Here is a 20,626-nt window from a genome sequence, read left to right on the forward strand (position 1 = left end):
TAAAAACAGACACATAGATCAATGGAACAGAGTTGAAAGTCCAGAAATAAACTCACACATATACAGTCAACTAATATTTGACAAGTGAGCCAAGAATACCCAATGGAGAAAAGACAGTCTTTTCAATAAACAGTGCTGGGAAAATCAAATAGTAACATGTAAAAGAATGAAACTAGACTCATACCACTCACAAAAATTAACTCAAATTGAATTAAAGACTTGAATGTAAGACCTGACTGAAGTCATAAAACTCTTAGGAGGAAACATAGGGAAAAGGCTCCTTCTCACATGGGTTTTGGAATAATTTTTTGGCTATGACACCTAAAGCAAAAGCAGTCAAATAAATAAGTGGGACAACATCATATATAAAAGCTTCTGCACAGCAAAAGAAATGATCAATAAAATGAAAAGGCAACCTGCAGAATGGTAAAAATATTTGGAAATCATATATATGATAAGGAGTTAAATATATAAACTATATATAAAAAACTCAGATAACTCAGTAGCAAAAGAACCCCAAGTAATAATTAAAAAATGAGCAAAGGACCCAAATAAACATTTTTCCAAAGAAGATAAACAAATGACCAAGAAGTACATGAAAAGATGCTCTACATCAGTAATCATGTGGGGAATACAAATCAAGACCACAATGAGATATCATCTCAGGCCTGTTAGAATGGCTGCTAAAACAAAGATAAGATATAACAAATACTGGTGAGGATGTGGAAAAAAAGTAACCCTTGTGGACTGTTGATGGGAATGTAAATTGGAGAGCAACCATGAAAAATGATATGGAGACTCCTCAAAAAATTAAAAATAGAACCAGCATATGAGCCAACAATTCTACTTCTGGATATTAATCCAAAGGAAATGAAAACATTAAGTCAAAGAGATATCTTTACCCCCATGTTCATTTATAATAGTCAAGACATGGAAACAGTTTTCTGTCAACAGATGAATAGATAAACAAACAGTAGTTTATCTTTACAATGTAATACTCTCCAGCCATAAAAAAGAAGGAAATCCTGCCATTTGCAATAAGACTAATGTACCTTGAGGTCATTACACTAAGTGAAATCAGTTAGACAAAGACAAAGACTGTATGATATCACTTACATGTGGAATCTAAATAAAGGAAAGGGTAGGGAGTGGGGGTATTGTGTGAAGGTTGTTAAAAGGTACAAACTTCCAGTTATAAAGTAAATAAGTACAGGGATGTACTGTACAACATGAAGACTATAGGTAACACCACTGTATAAGTAACATGACATATTAAAAGTTGCTAAGAGAGCAAATCCTAAAAGTTTTCATCATAAGAAAAAAAACCTATATGAGGTGGTGAATATGAACCAAGCCTATTGCAGGAAATCACTTCAAAATCTTTGCAAGTCAAGTCATTATGCGGTACACCTTAAACTCATACAGTGCTGTATGTCAATTATCCTATGTAATAAAAACATAGTATGCAAATTGTCTCCTCAACCGGGAGTTCATCTGGGAGTTTGACTAGGGGGAAGGGCTGGCCAGCCGGCGGGGGAAGGGAGGGAGGCCCTGGCCAGCAGCCGCTAGGGACCCTACCAGTGCACAAATTTCATGCATCGGGCCTCTAGTATTTCAATAAAATGAAAAAAAAAATACATTGTAGTTGAACTCTGCTCTTTACCCTGGAAGATACTTCTGCTGACTGTCAGTCAATCCTCATAAACCTGAAAAGGCAAATCTGTTATCTGAGAGAGACCACAGCATGATGGAGAGTCAGAGGGACAGACAGATTTGGGACATGACAGCTATAAAAATTCCTGGTAACTTACCACTGTAAGTAATCAATATGCATCTGTAGCTGTTTATACAGCTTGAAGAATCAAGAAAGATCTTCCTTAACATGTAGGAAACTGTGCCATGAAACAAGGGATGGAAATGACATCCAGTAGGTACTTCATGAGTGCTTTTTAAATAAATAAAGGACAACCCAGTACAATATAGCTGTTGACCAAGGGAAATCTGTTACCTTAAAGGGACAAATTCCTTTTATACAGGGTGATACATTTGGAAAGACAAGTGTAAATCAGGGGAAATGTTGAGTGATATTGGTTATTCACAAGAAAGAAAAGTGCCGAGGTTTACTAATGAGATTAAAATGAAGTAATGTATTTTTTTAAATGCACAGTCAATGAGTCCTTATGGACAGATGGGGGAAGGATGGCAGAGCTGAGGAGCATTTTGCATTCCTGCCAATACAGAAAAGTCAGGTGAAACAAAAAATCAGTTGGAAGTGGACCTATTAGCACCAGGAATCAGTGTCTTAACGGTTAAGGCTTAACCTATTACTCCTGGTTGCCTTGGGAAACAGCTCAATCTAATAAAATCTAATCCAAGATTGCAAACGAAGTAAAGAGTGTCAGGTGAAGCAATCATGGTTTAGGTCAGTGGTCGGCAAACTCATTAGTCAACAGAGCCAAATATCATCAGTACAACGACTGAAATTTCTTTTGAGAGCCAAATTTTTTAAACTTAAACTTCTTCTAACACCACTTCTTCAAAATAGACTCGCCCAGGCCCAGGCCGTGGTTTTTTGGGGAAGAGCCACACTCAAGGGGCCAAAGAGCCGCATGTGGCTCGCGAGCCGCAGTTTGCCGACCACGGGGCTAGGTAGCTCATCTAGGGGACACACATCAGGCTTATACACATCCATGCATTATTAGCAACACTGATTTCAGTCAAAGTCAGTGGGTGAGCAATAGGACTACAGAATTCCTGGGCTCTCTCAAGAATGCAGTCTCATTAGTAAAAAGCTTAAAAGGGATCCGTGCCATAGGAAAAGGCAGGTAATGAGATAAGGAACTAGAATTCCATATACACAGGGTAATGAGACTGCATTCTTGAGAGAGCCCAGCAATTCTGTAGTCCTATTGCTCACCCACTGACTTTGACTGAAATCAGTGTTGCTAATAATGCATGGATGTGTATAAGCCTGTTGCACTGCACATCAAAGCGGCAGCCCTGAAGGAACAATGAACTTGGAAACAGCAGTTACTCATACTCCTGGTGACCTGGGTGGGCTTCTGGGATAGAACAGGGAGTCAATACCCCCATAGAATTGACAACCCTGGGCAGAGCAGAGGTTCTAAAATGCTAGCATTTTGTTTAAAATTCACCCTCCTTTTCCTCCACTATTGGAATCTCTAGATTAAATAGGTATAGAAACATGTTTTGAACCCATTTAAAGGCTGAGAGAAAGAATATGAATTTGAGATGTTATATTACATCAGGTCATTATTCCCCAAATTTGTGTAAACCCTAAAATTGGATCAGAGTTTACAAACAGTTCTTTACCAAGCTGGCGTGAGAAGACCCCCATGAGGGCAGGACACAGGGCACAGCTGCCAGTGTTGAACCAGGGGGAGACAGTTCTACAGACTTGGGGGCAAAGTAGCCGGTTCTCTCTCCTTGTCTCTGTGCCCCCAACTACAAGTGCAAAGTGCTGCATTAAGTTTTAGAGAATCAGCCCAGAGCTCTCTCTGCTTGACTGACTGAAGGTGCCTCAGTGCTTAGGACACAGTTACCTGTAGGACTGATAAGATAAACTCTGGAGATTCCTTGGACCCCAGTAGCAATCCTAAAAATGTTGAATACCAAGTCATCAACAATTATTTGAAAGATATACATACAGTTTTTTAAAAAGTAGTGCATTCAACTTACCTTTGTAATATCTCGCCAAAGACACAAAAATGGGTATTTTCAGGAGTGCTGTGCCATGGGTCCTCCTCATTATCCCCACCCCCTCCATGCTCAGGGAGTCAGGAGAGAAAGCACCTTCTCAAGCAAATTCCTAAAGACTGTTCTTCAGCAGAAACCTGCGTGGTATGGGCTGCATTGCCTTTGTAACAGCTCAACCCCTTTAGAACAACATCCCTGCTCTCCTGCCCAGAGCCCTCCACCACAAAAGCAGCAGAGATATGGGGGCGGGGAACCCAGCTGCACATCATTTATGAGATGGCAGCAGGTGATTCTTATTGACGTGCTGGTTCCACTTTTCTCTCCAAAACAAAAACAGGAGGCACAACTGGTGCCCATCATCTCAGAGCACCTCTCCCTTCCATCGCCCAGAAAGATGTGAATAACTGCAACTAGGGCACCAACTAGTATTACAGATATTTTGTAAAGCAACAGCTTTTAAGCCATAGGAAAAGGCAGGTAATGAGCTAAGGTAGTGTTTGGGTAAACAACTAAGAACTTGGTACTCACTGTAACAAGTTCAAGAACCTGTGCAATTTCAACAACAGGAGCAAAACTGATCATCAGCATAGGTGCCAAAAGGGCATTAAATGAAAGAAAGAAAACTGTTACCTAAACCAGTGGTCGGCAAACTGCGGCTCGCAAGCCACATGTGGCTCTTTGGCCCCTTGAGTGTGGCTCTTCCACAAAATACCACGTGCGGGCGCGCACGTACAGTGTGATTAAAACTTTGTGGCCCATACGCAGAAGTCGGTTTTCGGCTCTCAAAATCAAGTTCAATTGTTGTACTGTTGATATTTGGCTCTGTTGACTAATGAGTTTGCCGACCACTGACCTAAACCATCACTATAATTTCCCCAAACCTCCACAAACCCCGCTTTGTGACCATTATACTACTAAAAAGACATAATCACAGAAAATAAAAAGGTAGACCTTCCCACTTATAAAGTTGGCTAAATGAAACAAATCCTGCATCGTCTTTATTGTCCTCATTTTCCCCTGCTGACTTTTGAATCCTTCAAGGACAGTGGCCAAAGCTGTTGAGGAGCTTCCAATGCAGCCCAGAGCCCACATTTTGCAGATGGGCAGAACCAGGCCCAGAGAGTGGCAGTGTCCAGGCCAGAATGCCCAGCTCCCGCCAGGCCAGCACTGTCTTCCCTCCACAAGAGCAACATCTCAGGACTGGGAAATAGGGCTCAGCCCCCCCGCACCCCCTCCACCTCAGGACCAGCCTCAGAGTCAGAGGAGGGCACTAAACTTATGGGGGGGGGGGGGGTGTCATCTTATAAGTTATATAAATATCTAACCACTGCTGTGCACTTGAAACTAATATATAGCAGCGGTTTTCAATTGGTGTGCCACAAGAATTTTTAAAGCATGCAATAGCTGACTATTTACTCAGGGCATTAACCTGTTTTCCCTTAGATTGTCAAATAAAAAAAGATAGCAGCCAATACAACAACAGCCATCCAGTGTGAATGAATCAAAATTATACCTGTTTTTGTGTGTGTTTTTTTGGTCAAATTGGCAAAAAATATCATATATTTTTTGGTGTGTCACAGAATTGTAGTAATTAGTTTATGTGTGCCCTGAGATGAAAAAGTTGGAAACCGCTGTTATATGGAATGTCAAATGTAATTGAAATCAGCCGCAGGAGACGCCAGGTGAAAACAGAGGCATTCTGCCTTCAGCTTCCTTCTCCTCCTCTCAGGTGGCGCTCTAGCCCTCTGTGGAGTGGAGGCCTTTTCACCCCACGCTCCCCCCCCCCCCCCACTCCCCACATATTCTTGTTCTTAGTCTCACTCTTTTTCCGTTGATGCCACCTGGTCATTTCATGCTCTTCCACTCTAAAACCAGACAGTTGAGTCCAGGGCTGGGGTGCTGGCCACGGAGTTCCTATTCCAGTGAGGATTAAAATGCCAGTTGAGATCAGGGTTTCTTTGGCACCAACTTAATTTTTCTTTACCAGAATACCCACAGAGGTGCTTTCTTAAACATCCATGAGACGGAAAGTAGTTGGAGTTTTTTCTAGTTCATACAATGTTCCTTACAAATACGTACTTTAAATGCTGGTAGCTATTAAAAGTAAATCATACAATCAAAGGAAAAGTATAATAAATAAACTGAAAGGTTTCTATGCTCCTAGAATTTCTTGAATTCCAGGTGGGCTTTATTTGTAAAAGATAAGCTGGTCTCTTAAAACAAAATATTTTCCCCAAATTCAAATATCTTACAATTTAGGATTAAAGCACATTCCTAACAATGCAGCTGAGATCCATTTTTTACAAACCATCACTGCCCCTGCCCTCCAATAACGTTATTTTTCTTAAAACTTTCAGCACAATCTCTCATCAAAACTTTCCTCCCACAAGAATAGAACTATTTACCTACTTAGTTAAATAATCTATTAGAATTTTCTAATATCAAATTAGAATAATCTATTAGAATTTTTAATGTAAATAATATTTAATGTAAATAATCTATTAGAATTTTCTTATATTAAAAAGGGGCTTTCTTACCACAAAGTAGGTCTTTCAGATGGCATATTAGATATTAATTAGATATCATGTTATCAAAAGGTCAGTTCAACAATAAAATGAGTTACTTGCATTCATTTTCATAAGTATCAGCTTCTCAGAGAAACATTAAAATCCATTGTATCAACATAAAATCCTAATGTTGCATAATTACATTATGCAAAATGTAATAGAAACATATATGTTTTCTATATGCTAGAGGAAGCTTAGAAACCCCAATTCCTTCTCACTACTCTGAGAAACCTTTATGTCCCACCTGCGTGGCTCAGGTTGACCTAGGAACCAGGAGGTCAGGGTTTGATTTCTGGTCAGGGCACATGCCGGGGTTTCCGGCTCAGTCCCCAGTGGAAGGCATGCAGGAGGCAGCCAATCAATGATTCTCTCTCATCATTGATATCTCTCTCTCTCTCTCTCTCTCTCTCTCTCTCTCTCTCTCTCTCTCTCTCTCTCTCCCTTCCTCTCTGAAATCAATAAAAAAAAGTCTTTACACTTTTTTTTTTGCAATTAAAATGTAAAACACAACACACATACACATAAACAAAAACAAGAAACCACCTTTAGTTCAGCGATGGGAAGAAGCTCAAGCTTTCTAGGTTGACTAGTCATCATGAGGTGACTACACTTAACAGAGCATTCCAAAGTCCACAGTATGAATGGGAAGAACTACAGAGCTCAGGGAACATTAGCAAAGCTCTATGCTATCACATTTGCCAAACAACACCAGGATCACACAGGCATATTGATTTTGAATATGAAGCACTGACTTCAGAATGAAAAAAATTGCACCAGTGAGAAGGCAATTCCTTCTAAAACTGAAGCACTGTATTCAGAAAGGGGGATGGGGTATTTGATAGAGTCTGGAGCTTTAAAAATTAATTCTGTGGGTTCTTTCACTTGAAAATGCTTCTCCTCAGGATATGAAGAAATGTAAAAAGCTAGTTAAACTTAATGGTTATTCTCAACTGTTGGAATTAACATTTAATTCTTTTGCTGGCTCACTTTGGGGATGTCGTGTGAGAAAGGGAGAATATGGAACTAGCTTTTTCCATTTTTATTATGAATTCCAGTCTCACGGAGGAGCAGAGCTGGAGTTGCATAATAGCCCTGGGAAAGGTCTGAAGCACCAAGCAGCTTGGATTAAGGCAAGGCTGCACACTTATCTTCCCAAGTCCGAACCTATGGCCATGGGCCATCTAGACCACATTCAGAAGGAAAAGAGAGATTTAAAACAATTTCCAGTGTCTTGAAGGAAAAGAAGCATGAATCCACAGGCAAGCCTTTCTCCTAATTACAGAGTAGCAGTTTAACATGAGCTTCTTGGCAACAGATTTCTAAGTGTGCAGCCACCTCTAATTCCACAAGATTGAAGTGTGTGGTGTTTTCTTATATGGCAGAGGCACAAAGAATGAAAATTTCCCTGAACACTCACAAGTGATAGGCCCAGCTCATTACAAATACAGCTGAAGCCAGTTGTCCATGCAAAGTACATGTATATTAAAGGAGTGAATAACATACCCATTCCGAGAGGTCACTGAGCTAGCAAATCAAAAACAAAACAGTCAATGGATATGTTAGTGGGTGCAGGTCTTGCTGAAAGCTTTTAAGTAATTTGAGGAATCTTACTACATAGAAAAACAAACTAACAATGAGAATAAAGAGGGTGGATTTCCTGCCTGGTGAGGGTTTTATTTTAGCTAGAAGCTAACAGTAGCCTTAGATGCAAAAATTTGTCTTTACTTCCTTTTCCCGGTTCATTGCTGATGTCATCAAGAAACGAGCAAGCAAGCAATATGCTGTAGTCTAAATTTATCTGTAGCACTTTTTCATAATTACATTATGCAAGAAAATCCCCCCTAAGGAAATGGTCAGTACCTACATCAAGTTATTTGGGATTTTTTTTCTTAGAAATACTGTAAATAATCTATTAGAATTTTCTTATATCAAAAAGGGGCTTTCTTACCACAAAGTAGGTCTTTCAGATGGCATATTAGATATTAATTAGATATCATGTTATCAAAAGGTCAGTTCAACAATAAAATGAGTTACTTGCATTCATTTTCATAAGTATCAGCTTCTCAGAGAAACATTAAAATCCATTGTATCAACATAAAATCCTAAAATCATAGCGTAACACGAGAAAGAACTGTAAGGAGGGGAAGAGGGGGCAAGAGAAGGGACATATGTTTAATGGCAATTTGGTCTATGAAAAAACATATTAAAAGCTTTAGTTTGGAGGCCTCTCATTACTATTTAATTTTTGAAAATAATGTCTGGCTCTTTGAAGAGAGAAATTCTGTCAGTGCTACAGAATGCATCCCATATTCTTCCACAAGACAATTTGCAGGAGATTCATGTCTCAAACAAAATTTAAAATTATATCGCCATCACTTAGTTCTTCAGGGTTGCTGTCTATCCTCTTTGTCCACACCAAGGCAGAAAGAAAATGGACACATTGATTCATTTTACCTAAAATGATGGGAGCCAGGGTCTCAGGAATAATGGCTAATACAAACAGGCTAGCTTTTCCACAGCTAATGTGATAGCTTATAGTCATGGTCAGTCCAGGGGGGGAGGGGCAGTGACACTTTTCCATTTTAACTTGGTACACTGCCACCTTCACAGACAGGAGGATGTACTTCTGCATCTAAGCGATGTAGTAATTTAGAGAGGGCGAAACCAAAGCCCAGAGCAGGGAATAGCTTTGCCCACAGTCAAAACTTCCAGGTGGTGGAGGTGTGAGGACTAAACCCAAGCTTGACCCCAAGCTTTGTCACCAGAACAGGCTGCCTCCCATGAGCAAATCTGTAAGGTGAACTCAAGCCCAGGGCAAATTTTAAAGAGTAGTTTTCAACATGACCCCCCCCAAGCTTTTACATGAAAGAGCAATTACACCAGGTAGATTTGGTGGTTATATTGTAAATACAAAGTATTCTTTTTGGATGATCAGAAAATAAATAAATAAATAAATAAATAAATAAATAAATAAATAAATAAATAAATAAAAAACCAATAGAAGCATCCAAAATCAGAATGCTATTTTTTTTCTCCCTTTCAAAAGAAAAACAAGGGAAAGTCAAACAAGTTGAGAATTTAATACCGTGGTATACAGCTCTCACAGACGGGGCAGTTGGCTGGGGTAGTAACCCCAGATTGAACAAACAACCTGCTGGATGCTGGCCCTGGGGTGGGGAAGTCCTCATTGGGGGCACCAAGGAGATACTTGACACAGTGGCTTTTTACCAACTAGTGCAAAAGAAGTTCAGACTTGAACACCTCAGGGGGCTATGTTGGTGCATCCTGGTTACCCTGGTGTATGGGCAGAGTAGCAGTTTAACATGAGCTTCTTGGCCACAAAGAAGCTCATGGGATTTACATCATGCAACTTGCAGAAGTGACTGTACTTTTTCTGCAAAGGAAATTTTATATCCTATTCTGAAGGTATAATTGATGCCTACTGTTAGATTTGACTCATTCAATGATTTCCCTCTTTCAAAAAATGTACTCTTTAAAAAAATGTCAATGGGGATGAGGTTTATTTAGAATTATGTACATAGTTCCTCCATCAGTCTTGCTCTCTCCCCCCACACATGCCAAAATAAATTCTCATTTTGCCCCTTTTCTGACAATTATGAAGGGAAAGCAAAAACCTCACATTAAGAGGCTAAATCTGGATGATGGGGATATCCCCTCTCTTCTATAATATAGAAGTGACAGTGGGAGCTCAGGGCCCCAGAAATAGAGGTAGGGATCTTATTGGCCTTCTTTGTTCTGGATGACTACAAGATCTCTAAATGTGGGCACAGCTGGAGTTCAAACTTTAGACAAGGATTCAAATTACTCTCATCAGCATCTATTTTGATTTGTTTATTACATAACAATGTCAGGGTAGATGCATCTTTAGCACATTATTTTTTAATGATGTTATCACATTTTTGTGACTAAATTATCTATGATGATAAGATGGGTGAATGTCCTGAACTTGGCTATAAAGTATCTCATGACCTGCTCTTTAAGGACCTTTACATGAATAGAGCACAATGGAAGGTTATGCCACACTGATTGTTTACAAGGTCACATGATGACAGGAGACAACCTCCTAGCTTCTCGGAAGGCATAAGAACCTCGTCCTTGGGCATGACAAATGTGCCATACCATTCGTGTACATTTCTCTAGCAACTGTGCTGTGTGTAGTATTCCCACTCTAAAGATAGGGGCAAATAAAAGGAGCCTAAAGCTTCTTTTTAGGATTAATGGGACTTTCACATAAATAATTCAGTGAAGAAGCAAAGAGAGAGGAGCCAAATTAATAAAATCAGAAATGAAAGAGGTGAAGTAACAACTAACCCCACAGAAATACAAAGGATTACAAAAAAATTCTATGAACAACTCTATTCCAACAAATTGGACAACCTATATGAAATGGACATATTCTTAGAAAAATACCAGCTCCCAAAACTCAATCAGAAAGAATAAAAAAAAAATGAAATAGCCTGATAACTACCGAAGAAATTGAAGCAGTAATAAAAAAATCTTCCAGCAAACAAAAACCCTGGTCTGGATGGCTTTACAGGGGAGTTCTACCAAACATTCAAAGAAGAACTAAAAGCTATCCTCCTCAGACTATTCCAAAATATTCAAGAGGAAGAACACTTCCAAGCTCTTTCTATGAAGCCAGCATCACCCTAATACCAAAACCAGATAAAGACACCACAAAGAAAGAGAACTACAGGCCAATATCCTTGATGAACATAGATGCTAAAATCCTCAACAAAATTCTAGCAAATTGGATCCAGCATTACATTAAGAGAGATCATACACCATGACCAAGTGGGATATATTCCAGGGATGCAAGGCTGGTACAATATCTGCAAATCAATAAATGTGATACATCATATAAACAAGTTGAGAGACAAAAGTCACATAATCATATCAATCGATGCAGAAAAAGCATCTAACAAAATCCAACACCCTTTCTTGATAAAAACTCTCGGCAAAGTGGGAATAAAGGGATCATACCTCAACATAATAAAAGCCTTATATGATAAGCCTACAACCAACATCATACTCAATGGGCAAAAACTAAAACCATTTTCCTAAGAACAGGAACAAGACAGGGATGCCCACTTTCACCACTCCTGTTCGACATAGTACTGGAAGTGCTAGCCATAGCAATCAGACAAGAAGAAGAAATAAAAAGCATCCAAATTGGAAAGAAGTAGTTAAACTGTCACTATTCACAGATGACATGATATTGTACCTATAAAACCCCAAAGACTCCATAAAAAAACAACTAGACTTAATAAATGAATTTGGCAATGTAGCAGGATACAAAATTAACACCCAGAAATATATGACTTTTTTATACACCAATAATGAACTCACAGAAAGAGAAACTAAAAAAACAATCCCATTTACCATTGCACCAAAAAAAATTAAGATACCTAGGAATAAACTTACCCAAGGAGGTAAAAGACCTGTACTGGAAAAACTACAGGACATTGAAAAAGGAGGTAGAGGAAGACATAAACAAGTGGAAGAACATACTGTGTTCATAGATTGGTAGAATCAACATCATTAAAATGTCCAAACTACCGAAAGCAATTTATAGATTCAATGCACTCCCCATTAAAATACCAAGGGCATATTTTAGAGACCTAGAACAAGCTCTCCAAAAATTCATCTGGAATAAAAAAAGACCCTGAATAGCCACAGCAATCCTGAGAAAGAAGAACAAAGTTGGAGAGATCACAATACCAGATATCAAGCTATATTACAAAGCCACAGTTCTCAAAACTGCCTGGTACTGGCACAAGAACAGACATATAGACCAATGGAACAGAACAGAGAACCCAGAAATTGACCCAAGCCATTACGCTCAATTAATATTTGACAAAGGAGACAAGAGCATGGAGTCAAAATAGTCTCTTCAAAAAATGGTGCTGGGAAATTTGGTCAGATACATGCAAAAAAATGAAACTAGATCACCAACTTACACCATACACAAAAATAAACTCAAAATTGTTAAAGGACTTAAATGTAAGTCAGGAAACCATAAAAATCTTAGAAGACTCCATAGGCAGCAAAATATCAGACATATGTCATAGCAATATCTTTACTGATACAGCTCCTAGAGCAATGGAAACTAAGGAGAAAATAAACAAATGGGACTACTTCAAAATAAAAAGCTTCTGCACAGCAAGAGAAACCATCAACAAAACAAGAAAGCCCACTGCATCAGAGAACATATTTGCCAATGCTATCTCAGATAACGGTTTAATCTTCAAAATTTACAGGGAACTCATACAACTTAACAAAAGGAAGATAAATGATCTAATCAAAAAATGGGCAAAGGACCTAAATAGACACTTTTCAAAAGAGAACATACAGAAGGCCAAGACACATGTGAAAACATGCTCAAAGTCACTAATCATTGGAGAGATGCAAATCAAAACAACAATGAGGTACCATTTCACACCAGTCTGAATGGCTATCATCAACAAATCAACAAACAAGTGCTGGCGAGGATGCAGAGAAAAAGGAACCCTTGTGCACTGCTGGGAATGCGACTGGTGCAGCCACTGTGGAAAACAGTATGGAGTTTCCTCAAAAAGTTAAAAATGCAGCTCCCATTTGACCCAGTGATCCCACTTCTAGGAATATATCCCAAGAATCCAGAAACACCAGTCAAAAGGATATATGAACCCTATGTTCATAGCAGCACAATTTACAACAGCTAAGATTTGGAAACAGCCTAAATGCCTATCAGCTGATGAGTGGATTAAAAAACTGTGGTACATCTACACAATGGAATACTATGCTGCTATAAAAAAGAAGGAAATTTTACCATTTGCAACAGCATGGATGGAACTGGAGAACATTATGCTAAGGGAAATAAGCCAGACAGAGAAAGATAACTACCATTTGATCTAATTCATACGTGGATATAATGAACAACATAAACTGATTAACAAAAATAGATCCGGAGACAAGGTAACACTGAACAGACCGTCCAACCTCAGAGAGAAGGCAGGTGAGGGGTGCTTAAAGATCAACCAAAGAACTTGTATGCATGCATATTAGCATAACCAATGGACACAGACACTGGGGCAGTGGGAGCTTGTCCTGGGGAGTGGGAGTGGCGGGGGGGGGCGGTCAATCAGGGAAAAAGGAGACATATGTAATACTTTAAACAATAATTAAAAAGAAAAAAAACCACAAAGACACAAACAGCAAAAGCAGTTTCATTTGATGCATAAATATCAGCGTAGAAAAAGCAAAAAATCCTATATAATAAAAGCCTAATATGCTAAGTGTCTGGTTGTCCGGTCGGCTGTTCAGCCAATCAAAGTGTAATCCTATATAATAAAAGCCTAATGTGCTAAGTGTCTGGTCGTCTGTTCAACCAATCAAAGTGTAATATGCTAATGATATGCTAATACCGCTCAACTGCTCACCATGACATGCACTGACCACCAGGGGGCAAATGCTCCTACTGGTGGGTTAGCTTGCTGCTGGGGTCCAGACGATTGGGATTGAGCAAGATGGGCTGGACACACCCTGGAGCCCTCCAGTGGTCCCTCCCCAGCTGGTCAACCTCCCACGTCCCTCCCTGGCCCCGATCATGCAATCTGGGACCCCTCGGGGGATGTCAAAGAGCTGGTTTTGGCCCGATCCCACAGGCCAGGCTGAGGAACCCCACTGGTGCACGAATTTGTGCACCGGGCCTCTAGTATGCTAATGATATGCTAAGGCCGCTCAACTGCTTGCTATGATGTGCACTGACCACTAGGGGCAGATGCTCTGACTGATAGGCTAGCTTGCTGCTGGGGTCTGGCCAATTAGGACTGAGCGAGATGGGCTGGAACCCTACCCAGCTGGCAAACCTCCCGCATCCCTCCCTGGCCCCAATTGTGCACTGGTAGGGTCCCTTGGCCTGGTCTGTGCCCTCTTGCAATCCAGGACCCCTCGGGGGATGTCAGAGAGCCAGTTTTGGCCCAATCCTGCAGGCCAGGCCAAGGGACCCCACTGGTGCACAAATTCGTGCATCTGGCCTCTAATAAATAAATAAATAAATAAATAAATAAATAAATAAATAAATAAATAAATAATTTGGGGAATTAAAGAACCACCTGTCAATGAGCATATCTGTGAGAAAGGTACCCGCAGAAATACCATCTTCCCAGGTCACATTTCCCAATCAAGGTGTATTAACAGTCTAGATATTTGAGCATTTCAAGTCAAGCATGACCTTATGTGTTCATGATGTTATGTGGTCTTATGTGTTGTATAAAGTATAACATAAATGTGGCAGCCATAACATTAATTATAATTATTTTATAGGCATATTTCATATCCTTTTTTGTTTAATGGTAAAAGTCTTCCAGTGATTAAGTCAACTTTTAGAGACAACCAGAGCCCTTATCAGAAGGAGTGCAGCTGGTAATTTTGTTAATCAAGGCCTTTCTTTCTCAGAAGCATTCATGTCAAAACCCATTTGTAGTTACATAGCGTTAGATGTAACATGCACCTGGTCACGTAGCATGGAACTCTCCTTCCTTTGAATATGCATATGTCTGAATGGTCTGTAACAGGTGGACGTGGACCAGAAAGAAAAAGAGGAACCAATATTCATTTCCACCCCCCCAGGCACTTAGTTAATTCTTACTCAATCCTAAAAGGTAGGTTGCATTTTAAAGACATGGAAACAAGGTACAGAAAGGAGAGATAATTTGCCCAAAAGATCACCTGGACTGGAAACACATCTGCCTAACTCTGAAGAATGACCTTTGCTCACTACAAATGCTGCATGCTCTATATTCAAGGTCGTTTCTTTAGGATGATGGGAATAAGGACTCAGAGGAAGATGGTGACATCTCCCCTGGCCCCATGTCCTGCGAAGGTGACTGGGTATTGCACATACTGTCCGGCCCATCAATCACAAATGTGAAAATACTTTAATGTTTGCAAGCAGGGATTGTATTTCAAACTCCAGACATTTAGCCCAGCCGGTGTGGCTCAGTGGTTGAGCATCGACCTATGAACCAGGAGGTCATGGTTCAATTCCCAGTCAGGACACATGCTCGGATTGTGAGCTTGATCCCTTTTGGAGGGTATGCAGGAGGCAGCAGATCAACGATTCTCTCTCATCACTGATATTTCTATCTCTCTTCCTCTCCCTTTCTCTCTGAAATCAATAAAAATATATTTTTAAAAACTCCAGACATTTAATTGTCCACAGTGCCAAATATCTATTTGTTGGCAATTTCCCCCAGAATAAAAGCAGATAAAATTTAATCAGAGGTAAAGAGACCCAAGGATGAGTTTAACTAGGGTGGATTCTGAAGCGCACCCAACGTTCTCTGCCCCCAGTTCCTCCTCATCATTTATTCTCCTTTTCAACATAAAGCTGTGTCCCCTGTGCTGTTGGCTGCAGCTAAGGACATAATAAACTCTTGTTGTTAGATGTGGAGCTGGACATCTTCGTTTTCTTTGTTAGCAAGAGTTCCTGCAGAATTGTAAATCTCTGCAAAAGGACTTCTGTACACTCATCACGTGAATAAGTAAACAACTGAAGTCATTTTTAAATTGTTCAGCTGCTGCACAGCAGTGAACAGACATACCATGCAAGGACCAATTTATGGCTGCAAGGAAAAACCCACACTCATCAAAGCATCCCCTTTGGTGGCAGCCATGATCATTAGTGAACATAATATCTATTTAAATGCAGTAGGTACCTATTTCCAAACAGAAGGGACTGGCATACAAAGGAGGTGTCATCCCATTTAAACACCCCTAGGCTCCTCAGAGAATCATTATGGTCTGTCATGTTAACTCATTTCCTTCTTTATTTTTCCTCTTTTTCTTTTTCTTCCCTGCTGAATATTATCATCTAAAATCAAATTAATTTCTAATAGTAAATGTGCACAGCAATCACTTCAGAAAAGGAAAACAATCATACTCAAGAGGTTATATATAAATATCATTTCTCATAATAAAGATAGAGAGCCTGGATGGAATTGTGAGAGAGTTCCAAGAGGTTTGGAGTCACTGAAGCTGCTGTTTAGGTAACTAATTAGTGGAGCCGCCAATAAATAATAAAATCTTAATAATTTAAAAGGAGTATTCTGTCCCACCTTCCTCCAGCTCTCTTTTCCTTTCTGCTAGCTCTAAGATCTCTGGTTAATAATAATACAATGTGTCAAGATGTAAAATAACTGTTAGATCTCTTTTTATTTATTTTTGGTAAAATAGCACAAAAAGGCAATAAGACACATTATCCAATGAATATTTAATAATAAAAATGTCATGAATTGTTTATTTTGGACTTGAGTCTTCAAAGAGAATAAACCCCCCAATAAGATTTAATGTATTGGTTTTTGCATAGTATATATTAAAGATAGGCCCTGAAATATATAGCTATATTGAGTAAACGTCTGCTATAACATGGCTAGTAATTAAGGGAGGTCTCATTCATATGTTCCAAAACTAAGTATTCAATCTTATTAAGTTGGTCTTTGCCTTCTATTTGGAAAATAAATTATTATTTATTTTTTTTAAAGACAAATTAATTAAGGCTATTATTTAAGTTCTTGGCAACAAATAAGAACAAGGATTATAATCAGAACACTTGAATTTACTTTGTCATCTACAGGACTTCCTGAATCATTCACACTAAATGATAAAGAAAACAAAGTCCTTTGAAATGCAGTTTTTGAACAAAACAGAATGCCCAAGAGGCAATTCTCCAGTTAATATAGCTTCTATCTTCCCACTTTCTATCCTAGGGCCATAAGTAGGCAGGTCTAGCTGATCTTGGTTGGCAGTGAAAGTGATGATATTCCAAATCAACCAGGCTGCCCTCATCAAAAAAATCTGTAAATGATAAGTTATTAGCCTTGGAAAAACAGTTCACAATGAAAAATAAATTTTTTTCCACTAAACTGGAAATGTTTGAGAGTATGTGCCTATGGAGGAAAGCATGGGATACTGAAGTCAATGCAAGGAGGAAGTGAACATAGACATCAGTGAACATCAAAAGCACACAAAAAAAATTCACCTGTGTTCATGCTCTAAGAAAGAAAACAAAGCTATTTTCTGGTGGCTGATGAAAGCATTTTATTCTAAACCAAAACAGTGAAGAATTACAAACATTAGTGTTAAGGACCCTATAAAACTAATTAAATATTCTAATTTTATAGATGAGAACACACTGGTCTCAAGAGATTAGAACACTTGCGTGAGATCATATTAGGAGCTGGAAGATAGCCTAAATGTAAATATTGTTTCTCTTGAGCCAGTAATTGTCTCTTATACCATAAATGAGATACTTCTTTATTATGCAGGAATCAAGTAAAAATAATCCGTGCTAGGTATAGCAAATAGTTCTTACCTATGTGCACTTACTCTCCAGTACAGGATGCAAAAAAATTAGACTTGCAATTATGGTAGAGAATGATAATAACTATTTACTGACTTTTGCTCAAGCAAGGCACCCATCCTAGAATTGCAGGGTCAGCAAAGTCTTCTTAGTAGATATAATACCTAAATTGGCTCCTTTAAGGAGAAGTAGAGATGACCTACAGGAAGAGGAGTAAGAAGCTGTTCTAAATGAAGGGACTTGCTGACACACATGACCACAGGCAAAGAGAACTGTCATACTTCAGGAAGTGAAAGGAATTCAATGTGGTTGGAACACCAAGTGCCTGGGGGGATATGGTGAGAGATGGGGCACCAAATCCTGAAGGCCTTTTTGTCTACTTAAGGAACTTGGAATTTTTCTCAAGATAATGAATGACAAAGGGTTTTAAAATAGGGAGGTAGCCCAGCCAGCATGGCTTAGTGGTTGAGTGTCGACCTATGAACCAGGAGATCACCATTCCATTCCTGGTCAGGGCACATACTGGTATTGCAGGCTTGATCCCCAGTGGGGGGCATGCAGGAGGCAGCCAATCAATGATTCTCTCTCATCATTGATGTTTCTGTCTCTCTCTCTCCCCCTCCTTTCCTCTCTGAAATTAATAAGATATATTTTAAAAAATAAAACAGGGAAGTATAATGATTATATCTGCATTTTAGAAAGAACACTATGAACAGCTGAATGGGAAAAAGTGGTGGTGGTGGTGAGGGGTAAGTATAGAAGGAACAAAAGCAGTATAAAAGAACAAAAGAAGAAATAATACAGTATATAAGGGAGGTAGAAAGAGGTGTTTGCTTTTGAAATATTTAGGCCATAAAATTAAAATAATTGATGATAAATGTATATAGATAGATGTGGGTCATTAAGGAAAGAAAGGGTAAAAAATTATTCTGAAGTCTCTGGCCAAGGACCTTCTGACACAGGAGATATGACAAATCGTTCCTAAGTTTAATACTTAGGGATCATTTTACTGACCCAAGTAAGAGAACCTCAAGACAGCTCTGTGTTTGGTCATCACGAGTGAAACTGTGGAGATCTGGGCATGTGTCAAAGATTCTGAATTCCAAGGAAATCTTTTCCAAACTGCTGTAACCTGGTGTGCTCTACTGGGGCAGTCATAACTCTCCAAGAAAAAAGAACCTGTTTAATAGGCACCCTCCCTCTCAAGGCCCTCTGAGCCTCTCACATTTCCTGGTGGGTTATGGAATACGGAAGGAGAGTAGGTTCAATATCTGATGCCCTGCTCAGGCAGCATCAATGGTGGTCTCTTCTATTTTTTGGTGGAAGTTGGTTAATCAAAAGGAAGGAAGATTAGGATTGCTAAATAAGAGGAATTAAACTCAGGGAGAAAGATTTACTGTCTCCATATGAATCATCTCAAGGACCCTAAGGTTTTTCAGTTCAAAGCTCAAGGAACAAAATGATATATGCATTTTGGGCTATGGTGCATCCCAATCCCCACCTAGGACATAATTCAGGTACTCACCCCTTCGCCACCATTTTCACCTGTGTTGGCAAGCATTTCCTGCAGGGCTCTCACCGAGAGGGACTGCTCCAGCACAAAATTGCAGACACAGAGATCTGGAGGAACACACTGTGGAAATAAAACCAGAATGAGGAGACCTACTCATATCAGTTAGGGATCAGTCATGTAATAACACGTCAAGGACAAAAGCCTATGAATCAAAGTGACAGTTGGATGAATGGATGAGTAGGAAGATAAAAGGTGGCTTTCTTTTGTTCATGTTAAGATGGGTTTCATGCTGGATTCTAAAGAGTGAGAAAAATAAAATCCTCAAGAGGCAAGGGAACAGTGACCAAGATGTCAGGATCAATTTAACTGAGGACTGGAGGCATACAAGGGGGGAGAACACACATATAACCTCAGTGAAGAAGGGACAGGAAGGATAGGCTGAGCTACACTGATTTCTTGGAGGGACCAAAGGAAGAAAGCCACTGGGATCTCATCACCAAAATTTGTTAAGATGTTGATGGACAGACTAGAATGTGGCTCTAGATAATGATAACCAGATTAGGAAATTCATTTACTTAAAAAAACCAACACCTTGATACCATAGTGTAAAAAGAACCAATAAAGGGAATTAAGAGCTATATAAATATACTTTTGGACAAAGAAATGTCCAGAATTATAAGAATTGATGACCTCTATAACAGTCACTCTAATTTGTTATATGCTCAGGTAATGTTATGATATTCTTATATGTTCTGGAACATTATCAACAACAGTTAAAGAAAGCTTTCTTTGTATCCTGACTAGTAATATCTAATGCTCATTGAGTACTTTCTCTGTCAGACACTAAGTGCTCTGCATATACTACCTCACTTAAACCTCACAACTTCCCTATAAGGGAGAGATGATTGATATTCCCGTTTCCTGCCCAGGAAACTAAAGCGCAGAGACGTTAGATCATCTGTCCAAGGTAAGGCTTATATTTGGCTGAGGTGGATTCAAATACAGGCAGTCTGTCTCCCAAGTCCTGACACTTAACTCTATGCTGTGTCTGCCTACATAGACTATAGAAGCTCTATGATAATATTAAGATATTTTTCACAACTAGAATACTTTCAATCAGCACATCTTTAAGTATGAATGACATTTATATAAAAGACAGTGGCTGGGATTGAGAAAGAAGGGACTTGCTAACACACATGACCACAGGCAAAGAGAACTGTCATACTTTAGGACACACGAAACAAATCATTGCTCTTCAGGAGTTTACAATCCAGTTTCCCACAATTTCTCTGGGAATATGGTTTACAATCAGCTTGCATACCAAGCCTTTGTTTCCTATGTGATATTGGCAGAACTCTGACACCATGAGAATATCAGGAATGAGGAACGAGGACCAGAAGTCACCAGCAGCTATGTCTAACACTCCGAGACAGGTAGAGCTGTGTCCATGGAGCTCCAATTTCA

General features: G+C 39.3%; 1 protein-coding gene across 3 annotated transcripts in view; it reads right to left on the minus strand.

Moving 5' to 3' along the window:
* RYR3 (ryanodine receptor 3) overlaps positions 1-20,626 on the minus strand; it is a gene marked incomplete at its 5' end in the record, with an annotated part of 535,717 nt that overhangs the window by 315,370 nt on the left and 199,721 nt on the right. For all 3 annotated transcript variants that reach the window (XM_079768748.1, XM_079768746.1, XM_079768747.1), the window contains one exon: positions 19,175-19,282. In XM_079768748.1, the coding sequence (XP_079624874.1) occupies positions 19,175-19,282 (108 nt within the window). The remainder of the gene's footprint in view (positions 1-19,174; positions 19,283-20,626) is intronic.

This window comes from Cnephaeus nilssonii (genome assembly GCF_951640355.1).
Source record: "Cnephaeus nilssonii genome assembly, chromosome: 4".
NCBI classification, from domain to species: Eukaryota; Metazoa; Chordata; class Mammalia; order Chiroptera; family Vespertilionidae; genus Cnephaeus; species Cnephaeus nilssonii.